Source organism: Olea europaea, chromosome 11, assembly GCF_002742605.1.
Source record: "Olea europaea var. sylvestris chromosome 11, O_europaea_v1, whole genome shotgun sequence".
NCBI lineage: Eukaryota > Viridiplantae > Streptophyta > Magnoliopsida > Lamiales > Oleaceae > Olea > Olea europaea.
The window spans coordinates 1,084,429-1,094,893 of NC_036247.1; the positions used below are offsets into that span (position 1 = coordinate 1,084,429).

The window sequence follows — 10,465 nt, forward strand, 5'->3', positions numbered from 1 at the left end:
AAAATTAGGTTAACTAAATGTTGGAGATTGGCTTGATAAGAAATGGAATATCGAAAAGGTCGGAAATCGATATCGACAAAAGTTCAAGCTTTCTATTCGGTTGATCGAGACCACCTTAAACCCTAGATAGGTAATTGACATATTTGGGACATGATACATAGAGGAACATGATCATGATGCGATAATATATGTCTCATATGACATTATAAATATCGAGGTGCGATTTGATGAAATCGGTCGAGAATGGGGTGTCAATCGGGTAAGTAATTAAATGAACGATTGAGGAATTAGCTCTATAAAATATTTTGTGATCTTAGGGCAAGTGAAATGGATCGTAAAAACATTAACATAAGCCCAGGATACTTTATTTATACCTGCAAAGATAGATATAAAATCAGATTTTTTTTTACTAGTGACCGCCTCATGGTTGAACACCTCATGCTTTTAATATTTATCATTTTAACACCCAATTCCTTTAACCTTAAGGCATAAATATCCTCTCCTACTCCTTAAGCACTTATTATAGGATGAATATATATCTTATAATCATAAATGGATCCAAATATAATGGTTGAAAATCAAGTATGGCTACAATGAAGACACGTCGTGCTTGGCACCTCATGCTTGGGATAGTTGTCATTTTAACACTCAATCCCTTCATCCTTAAGCTATATAGCACGTCTCCTACCTCTTTTTATTTATTATAGATAGATGTACATATCTTATAAATCAATATAAGTTAAATAGTCCAAGAGAAAAGTCAAATATAGTAGGAAAAGACCACCTCATGCTAAACACTTGGCTGAACACCACATTTTCTTAATCCTTAAGGAAGAGTCACGTCTCCAGCATCTTGAAGACTTTATATACACCTCATAACAACATGTTTAGTCTTACAAATTATGCCCAATTGACCACCGATTGAAAGAGAAAGCATAAAGGAAAAGAGAGAAGCAGAAACAAGGAGCTGAAATTGAATTTCTGGATAGGTGAGTTTAGCTCACGGTTTCGAAGTTTTTCTGTAGTTATTTTGCTTGTTTTATAATATGTTTAAACTATAAACTTACTTGAGGCTAAGTATAAGGGTTGTTTATGATTTTATGATGGTAAAAGAGAGGGGTAATTGACTACAAGAACCTGAAAGAAACCAACAGGAATAGAGATGCGTTGATTGATGAATTTGGATGGTTTAAACTTTGGTTTTGGATAATACTGAAGATATAACTTGTATCTATGTAAATGAATGTTTTTATATGGGATTTAGAAGGATATAAATGGTCTTCTAATAGCCTGGAATCTGTTTGATGACATGCTAATAAAATGGAAACCGAAAGCTTTCACAATGAAAACTGCCTGATTTTGATGTCGTGGAAATGGACTGTTTTGATGCTGAGAACACTTGATTTGTCACGACTTTAGAGCATTATTGTCTTCAAATCCATGTTATAGAAACGTGGTAAAAATTTGGGAGTCATTGGATATGGATAAGGGGTGAAAACGGATTGGAAAAGTAGTTGGACGGTGATGAAACCTGAAAAACAGGTTCTGTCCATTTATGTGTTTAATATGATTTCAACCTTTACATGTAAATTAATTATCTCTTGGGCCTAGAAAATAGATTCTAAGGAGTATTAGGTTGTTGACAACAATTGGATGACGTTGATGTTGGTAATTGGACTCGAGGAAAAATGAGACTTATGGGACGAGATTGTAATGCCATTAGTAACTTGAATAATGAATTCGTTTAAATTATTTTGACGTGAATGGAAGTATTTTGGGATTTTGTGTGTGTTAAGGCTATTATATGGAGGATTGTCTTTAATATTAAATTGTAATACAGGTGATTTTCCGACGTTGAGTGAAAAAGGAAAGTGATATAATCTCCGTAGGAGCTTGTGCACACACAAGGGCAAAAAGGTAAGTAAAAATCCATTTGCAACTACGATGCAAGAACCTAGCATTTGTGGTATAGTGATGTTAGGATATTTCATACTTTGATAAGAAAGCTTGTTGTACCCTATATGATGATTATGATCATTGAGTATGCGGTTGCAAAATACATTGACATCAACTTCCATTAAGCATGTCATTCATGAGCATTTTCGTTGGCATGCACAACATGTGATCATGGTTGAAAACTTTGCATGCGAAATATGATTTCAAAGTAAGTTTTCTTTATAAATGTTTTATTGACCACTACTAGGGCACCGAGGCATATGAGGCATGCTTATGTGATATGTTTGGCATCGCGGGTGATACTTCCTGGGTGATTGCAAAGGTAGACAGGAGATGGGCCTTTGGTGATCACGAGAGGACGGACCGCTGGACTATGCCCTTGTTATGATTATTGGCACTACCGGGTGGGAGACTTCTTGGGTGATCGTAGGGGTAGTTAGGGGATGGGCCTCTAGCGGTCACGAGAGGATGGTCCACTCACCGGTGTCTATTTCATATTGGCCACTTGATTATTGATATTGATATTATGCAGAGCTCTATCCGGTGCATAGTAGGTGGGTCAAGGGCCCAATGAAATGAAAGATTTCAAATGAAATAATTTCGAGTCGACTTTGATGAGTATTGGAATATGATGCATCTTTAGCATGATGTTTAAAGTAAATGACATGGTATCACATATCCTTGTTACTCATACTCATGACATGCATGATTCTTGCTTACTAAGCATTGGCTTGTGTAGTTCTTGCGTTGTAGGTGAGCATGGAACTATGTAGAGGGCACGGCCAACTGTGGAGCTCTTATGGGATTGCAAAGATAAATGTACATGGATGACGACCTGTAGGGTTATTTTGTGGGCTATTGTTTTGAGCTTACACTCTATTGTGTCGTATTTCGGGGGTCCTATCTTGTATAACTTTTGAAATGGCCTATAGATGTGTTTATAACCTTAGAACATACGTGTTGGATTATGGTTATGATCATTGATTTTGATATAATATATGATCATCACAGGTGACTTGAAGTTAACAAATAGGGACATAATTGTGCAAATGCTCGTTTCATTTTATTTAAAAAAAAGTATATCTAAATTTTATGTCTAGATCGAGTTACCAATATCATTTCGACATAGGAATTAGTATGGTTATTTGTATATATTTGGGGTGTGACAGAGAGTGGTATCAGAGCAAGGTTATAATTCTGTAGACTGTCCATGTACATGATCTCGGAGTACGAAAGAGCACAGCTAAGCCTATAAGTTTTATTTGTTGCATTATTTTTACATACTTCATGAATGATATTGGCCAATCTTTACTTACAGCCATGGTGAGAACCAGAGATGCTAGTTATAGCAGAGCTAGAACTCCAGGGCAAGAGGCATCTGTTCAAGATGACAGTCGGGATGTTGTTATTGATAGACTAACGGAACTAGTTGAGCGACAATCTCAACAAATTCAGCAATTAATACAACAAGAAGAAAGGGGAAAACATCAAAGGGCTGAATTCATACAACCACAACAATGGGCTGAACATATTGAGGAAGTTGGAGAAACATTTAGAAAACTAAACCTTCCAATATTTGAGGATGCATTAGATCCAACAGCTGCAGAGGATTGGTCGAGAACTTTAGAGAATATTTTCAGGTATATGAGAGTTTCGGAAGTAGAAAAAGTAGTTTGTGCATCCTTTATGCTACGAGGTAGTGCTGGACAATGGTGGGATACGATGAGTAGTATTAAAGATGTAAATACCATGACTTGGGATAGATTTAAAGAGTTATTCCGTAATAAATATTTTACAGCCCTAGTTCGAACCATGAAGATGAATGAATTTATACAGCTAAGATAAGGAAGGATGACAGTGGGAGAGTATATTCGTAAATTTGAACAACTATCCACGTTTGCTACCCACATGATTAATACTAAGGTACTGAAGGTAGAAAGATTTCTTGAGGGGCTATGATCATCACAAGTGATTTGAAGTTAACAAATAGGGACATAATTGTGCAAATGCTCGTTTCATTTTTTTTTTAAAAAAGTATATCTAAATTTTATGTCTATATCGAGTTACCAATATCATTTCGACATAGGAATTAGTATGGTTATCTGTATATATTTGGGGTGTGACAGGTAATGTCATCTTGCAAAATGTAAATTAAAGTGTACACCATAGTGTACACGTAGCAAGGTCCTTATCGGTTGAACTTTGCTATTTGCACAATGATTTTTGACACGTTGTTTGACACTTGCATTGTTGTTAAATGTCAATTGCATGGGAAAAGTGTTTGAAATTTAAACTGTCTAGCAGGGTAATGTCACGTGGCAAAGTGTAAACTAAAGTGTACAAAAAAACCAATAGCCCACAAAATAACCGTACAGGTCGTCATCCATGTACATTGATCTTTGGAATCCCGTAAGAGCTCCACAGCTAGCCGTGCCCTCTACATAGTTCCATGCTCACCTACAATGCAGGAACTACATAAGCCAATGCTTAGTAAGCAAGAATCATGCATGTCATGAGTATGAGTAACAAGGTTATGTGACACCATGTTATTTACTTTAAACATCATGCTAAAGATGTATCATATTCCAATATTCATCAAAGTTGACTCGAAATTATTTCATTTGAAATCTTTCATTTCATTGGGCCCTAGACCCACCAACTATGCACCGGATAGAGCTCTGCATAATATCAATATCAATAATCAAGTGGCCAATATGAAATCGACACTGGCGAGTGGACCATCCTCTCATGACCACTAGAGGCCCATCCCCTAACTAGCCCTATGATCACCCAAGAAGTCTCCCACCTGGCAGCACCAATAATCATAACAAGGGCATAGTCGAGTGGTCCGCCCTCCCGTGATCACCAAAGGCCCATCCCCTGTCTACCTTTGCAATCACCCAGGAAGTATCACTCGCGATGCCAAACATATCACATAAGCATTCCTCACATGCCTCGATGCCCTAGTAGTGGTCAATAAAACATTTATAAAGAAAACTTACTTTGAAATCATGTTTCACATGCAAAGTTTTCAACCATAATCATATGTTGTGCATGCCAACGAAAATGCTCATGAATGACATGCTTAATGGAAGTTGATATCAATGTATTTTGCAACCGCATACTCAATGATCATAATCATTATATAGGGTACAACGAGCTTTCTTATCAAAGTATGAAAATATCCTAACATCACTATACCACAAATGCTAGGTTCTTGCAACGTAGTTGCAAATGGATTTTTACTTACCTTTTTGCCCTTGTGTGCGCACAAGCTCCTACGGAGACTATATCACTTTCCTTTTTCATTCAACGTCGGAAATCACCTGTATTACCATTTAATATTAAAGACAATCCTCCATTTAATAGCCTTAACACACACAAAATCCCAGAATACTTCCATTCACGTCAAAATAATTTAAACGAATTCATTATTCAAGTTACTAACGGCATTACAATCTCGTCCAATAAGTCTCATTTTTCCTCGAGTCCAATTACCAACATCAACGTCATCCAATTGTTTTCAACAACCTAATACTCCTAAGAATCTATTTTCTAGGCCCAAGAGATAATTAATTTACATGTAAAGGTTGAAATCATATTAAACACATAAATGGACAGAACCTGTTTTTCAGGTTTCATCACCGTCCAACTACTATTCCAGTCCGTTTTCACCCCCTTATCCATATCCAATGACTCCCAAATTTTTACCACGTTTCTATAACATGTATGTGAAGACAATAATGCTCTAAAGTCGTGACAAATCAAGTGTTCTCAGCATCAAAAAATTCCATTTCTACGACATCAAAATCAGGCAGTTTTCATTGTGACAGCTTTCGGTTTCCATTTTATTAGCATGTCATCAAACAGATTCCAGGCTATTAGAAGACCATTTATATCCTTATAAATCCCATATAACAACATTCATTTACATAGATACAAGTTATATCTTCAGTATTATCCAAAATCAAAGTTTAGACCATCCAAATTCATCAATCAACACATCTCTATTCCTGTTGGTTTCTTTCAGGTTCCTGTACTCAATTACCCCTCTCTTTTGCAATCATAAAATCATAAAAAACCCTTATACTTAGCCTCAAGTAAGTTTATAGTTTAAACATATTATAAAACAAGCAAAAAAACTAAAGAAAACTCCAAAACCGTGAGCTAAACTCACCTATCCAGAAATTCAATTTCAGCTCCTTGTTTCTGCTTCTCTCTTTTCCTTTTTGCTTTCTCTTTCAATCGGTGGTCAATTGGGGATAATTTGTAAGACTAAACATGTTGTTAGGATGTGTATATAAAGTCTTAAAGATGCTGGAGACGTGACTCTTCCTTAAGGATTAAGAAAATGTGGGGTGCAGCCAAGTGTTTAGCATGAGGTGGTCTTTTCCTACTATATTTGACTTTTCTCTTTGACTATTTAACTTATATTGATTTATAAGATATATATATATATATATATATATATATATCTATATTAAATAAAAAGAAGTAGGAGACGTGATATATATCTTAAGGATGAAGGGATTGAGTGTTAAAATGACAACTATGCCAAGCATGAGGTGCCAAGCACGACGTGTCTTCATTGCAACCATACTTGATTTTCAACCATTATATTTGGATCCATTTATGATTATAAGATATATATTCATCCTATAATAAGTGCTTAAGGAGTAGGACAGGAGATTTATGCCTTAAGGTTAAAGGAATTGGGTGTTAAAATGATAAATATTAAAAGCATGAGGTGTTCAACCATGAGGTGGTCACTAGTAAAAAAAAATCTGATTTTATATCTATCTTTGCAGGTATAAATCAAGCATCCTGGGCTTATGCTAATGTGTTTACAATCCATTTCACTTGCCCTAAGATCCCAAAATATTTTATACAGCTAATTCCTCAATCGGTCATTTAATTACTTACCCGATTGACACACCATTCTCGACCGATTTCATCAAATCGCACCTCGATATTTATAATGTCATATGAGACATATATTATCGCATCATGATCATGTTCCTTTATGTATCATGTCCCAAATATGTCAATTACCTATCTAGGGTTTACGGTGGTCTCGATCAACCGAATAGAAAGCTTGAACTTTTGTCGATACCGATTTCCGACCTTTTCGATATTCCATTTCTTATAAGCCAATCTCCAAAATTTAGTTAACCTAATTTTCTATCATAGCTCAATACAAAATTCAACACCTAGGTCTAGGAGTCGAAGACTAAAATCTTAAAATATCCATAATCGAATGCACCATTTTAAGATAAAGTAATTAAGAAAACTAATGCAAGTAACATTGTGAATAGCATGAAATGCATAAATCATATTGGCCAAATATATAACAGGAAGTTTGGGGATTTACAACCATAGTGTACATGTAGGATGGTTCATACCAATTGAACTTTTCTATTTGTACACTAATTTTTAACAAATTGTTTAAAACTTACATTGTTGTTAAGTGTCAATTGGATACGAAAGCTGTTTGAAATTTAAACAGTCGAACAGGGTAATGTGTCACGCCCCCAAATTAACATTGATATCTATACACAACCTAGATATAAATTTTACATTTTTTTTTAGTTTGTTAACTTCTAATCACCTGTGACACGATCATATAGCATATCGAAACCCAAAAATCATATCGCCATAATCCAACATATATATATTCTGAGCTTATAAACGTGTCTACAGGCCATTTCAAAAGTACACTATATAGGATTCCAAAATATAACCCAATAGATGGCAGCCTAAAAAATAACCCTACAGGTCGTCATCCATGTACATCAAACTTTGGAATCCTGTAAGAGCTCCATAGCTAGCCATGCTCTCTATGTAGTTCCATGCTCACCTACGATGCAAGAACTACATAAGCCAATGCTTAGTAAGCAAAATCATGCATGTCCTGAACATGAGTAATAACAACATATGACACCATGCCATTTACTTTAAATATCACGATAAAAAGTATCATATTTCAATATTCGTCAAAGTCGACTAGAAATCATTTCACTTGAAATCTTTCATTTCATTGAGCCCTTGACCCTCCTATTCACCAGATAGAGCTCTGCATAATATCAATGTCAATAATCAAATGGCCCATATGAAATCGACACCAACGAGTGGACCATCCTCTCGTGACCACTAGAGGCCCATCCCGTGACTACCCCTATGATCACCCAAGAAGTTTCCCACCCGGCAGCGCCAATAATCATAATATCACAAGGGCATAGTCGAGTGGTCTGCCCTCCCGTGATCACCAAAGGCCCATCCCCTATCTACCTTTTCAATCACCTAGGAAGTAACACCCGCAATGCCAAACATATCACATAAGCATGCCTCACATGCCTTGGTGCCCCAGTAGTAGTCAATAAAACATTTATAATGAAACTCACTTTGAAATCATGTTTTGCATGCAGGATTTTCAACCATGTCACATGTCGTGCATGCATATGAAAATGCTCATAAATGACGTATTTAATGGAAATCGATGTCAATAGGTTACACAACCTCATACTCAATGATCGTAACCACCATATGATGTGCTATAAGCCTCTTATCAAAGTTATGTAGATATTTCAACATTACTATGTCACATGTACTAGGTTCTTGCATCGTAGTTGCAAATGGATTTTCACTTACCTTTCACCTTTGTGTGTGCAAGCTTCTATGGAGATTAGATCAATATCCTTTTTCACTCGAAGTCGGAAAATCACCTGTATTACCATTTAATATTAAAGAGAATCCTCAATTTAATAACCTTAACGCACCAAATCCCAAAATACATCCATTCTCACCAAAATAATTTAGACGGAATCATCATTTCAAGTTACCCGATGGCATTACAAACTTATCCCATAAATCTCGCTATTTCTCGAGTCAAATTATGAACGCCAACATCATCCAATTGTTGTTGACAACCTAGTACCCTCAGAATCTATTTTCTAGGCCCAAGAGATGATTAATGTACATGTAAAGGCTGAAATCATATTAAACACAAAATTGGACAGAATCTGTTTTCAGATTTCCCTTACCGTCCAATTATTTTTCCAATCCCTTTTCACCCCCTTATCTATATCCAATGACTCTGAAATTTTTACCACATTTCTATAACACATATATGAAGGTAATCATTCTCTAAATTAGTGACAAGTAAAGTGTTCTCAGCCTCCAAAATAGTCCATTTCCACAACACTAAAATCAGACAGTTTTCCATTATGACAGTTTTCGGTTTCTATTTTATTAGCATGCTACCAATCGGATTTCAGGCTATTAGAAGGCCATTTATATCCTTATAACTATCATGTAAAAACATTCATTTACATAGATACAAGTTATATCTTAAGTATTATCCAAAATCAAAGTTTAAACCACTTAACTCTAGCAATTCTACATCACTGTACAGATTGCTTTCTTTCAAATTCTTGTAACTATTTACCCCTATTTTTGGCATCATGAAATCATTTAAAAAACTCTAACCTAATCAAAAGCAAGTTCATGGGTTCAAGAGATTATAAACCCCTCAAGAAATAATGGATACAAACCTCAAAACTGTGAAGTAACTTGGCTGTCCAGAAATTCGAGCTTGCTGTTTCTATTTCTCTTTGGTTCTTTCACTCTCTTTTTCACTTGGAATCACTTAGATACGAGATAATGGAGTTAACATATTATCTAGGAGGTAGATAAGTGGTCTTTAAATAGTTAAGGTCGTGCTTATTGCTTAAGGATTAAGGAATTTATGGGCTGAAGCCACATCAAGCCATCAAGGTGAGTCACTAAGCAGGTGGTGGCTTCTTGCTGCAATATTTGACCTTTCTACCACTATATTTGGATTTTTTATAAGATATATATATCCCTCCTACACGAGATCATGCCTTAAGGTTAAAGAAATTGAGTGTTAAAATGTTAAAATACCCCAAGCATGAGGTGTCTTAGCATGAGGTGTCTTCATGGCAGCAATACTTGACTTTCAACCATTATATTTGGATTCATTTGTGACTTTTAAGATATATATCTATCCTATATTAAATGTTTAGGGAGTATACACGAGAATGATGCCTTAAGGTTGAAGGAATTGAGTGCTAAAATGACAAACATCCCAAGCGCGAGGTGTTCAAGCATGAGGTGGTCACTTGTAGCAAAAATCTGATTTTATATCTATCTTTGCAGGCACAAACCAAGTATCCTCGGTTTATTTTGACGTGTTTACAATCCATTTCACTTGTCCTAAGATCATAAAGTATTTCATAGGACTAATTCCTCAACCGTTCATTTAATTACTTACCCGATTAATACCCGATTCTAGATTAATTTCCACAATTTGCACCTCAATATTTATAACGTCATATCAGACACATATTATCGCATCATGATCATGTCCCTTTATGTCTCATGTCCCAAATACGTCAATTACCTATCTAGGGTTTAACGTGACCTCGAACAATTGAATAGAAAGCCTAAACTTTTGTCGATACTAATTCCCGACCTCTTCGATTTCCATTAC

The 10,465-nt window shown here is 35.7% G+C and overlaps 1 protein-coding gene and 1 long non-coding RNA gene across 5 annotated transcripts; one reads left to right on the top strand and one right to left on the bottom strand.

Annotated features, from left to right (window-relative positions):
* The first annotated feature begins 760 nt into the window (after nt 1-760).
* Nucleotides 761-3,934, top strand: LOC111402900. 4 transcript variants are annotated; one of them, XM_023031221.1, is made up of 3 exons: nt 761-989; nt 1,841-1,917; nt 2,696-3,934. In XM_023031221.1, the coding sequence occupies exon 3, from the start codon at nt 3,244-3,246 to the stop codon at nt 3,799-3,801; it is 558 nt and encodes a 185-aa protein (XP_022886989.1). In that variant the 5' UTR covers nt 761-989; nt 1,841-1,917; nt 2,696-3,243; the 3' UTR covers nt 3,802-3,934. The 4 variants fall into 4 exon arrangements, 3 of the variants coding, with proteins under 3 accessions (XP_022886989.1, XP_022886988.1, XP_022886990.1); XM_023031220.1 differs by having other exon boundaries at nt 2,710-3,934; XR_002704365.1 differs by lacking the exon at nt 2,696-3,934 and adding an exon at nt 2,204-2,224 and having other exon boundaries at nt 791-989.
* Nucleotides 3,935-7,723: 3,789 nt separating this feature from the next.
* LOC111404835 lies at nt 7,724-9,781 on the bottom strand. Its single transcript, XR_002704695.1, has 3 exons — nt 9,507-9,781; nt 8,605-8,678; nt 7,724-7,813 (listed from the first exon to the last, which is right to left on the bottom strand). It is a non-coding gene; the product is annotated as an uncharacterized LOC111404835 (long non-coding RNA).
* Between the last annotated feature and the right edge of the window lie 684 nt (nt 9,782-10,465).

Excerpts from the sequence above, each read along its gene's own strand:
- LOC111402900 (XM_023031221.1), top strand. The coding sequence starts at position 3,244 with ATGAATGATATTGGCCAATCTTTACTTACAGCCATGGTGAGAACCAGA.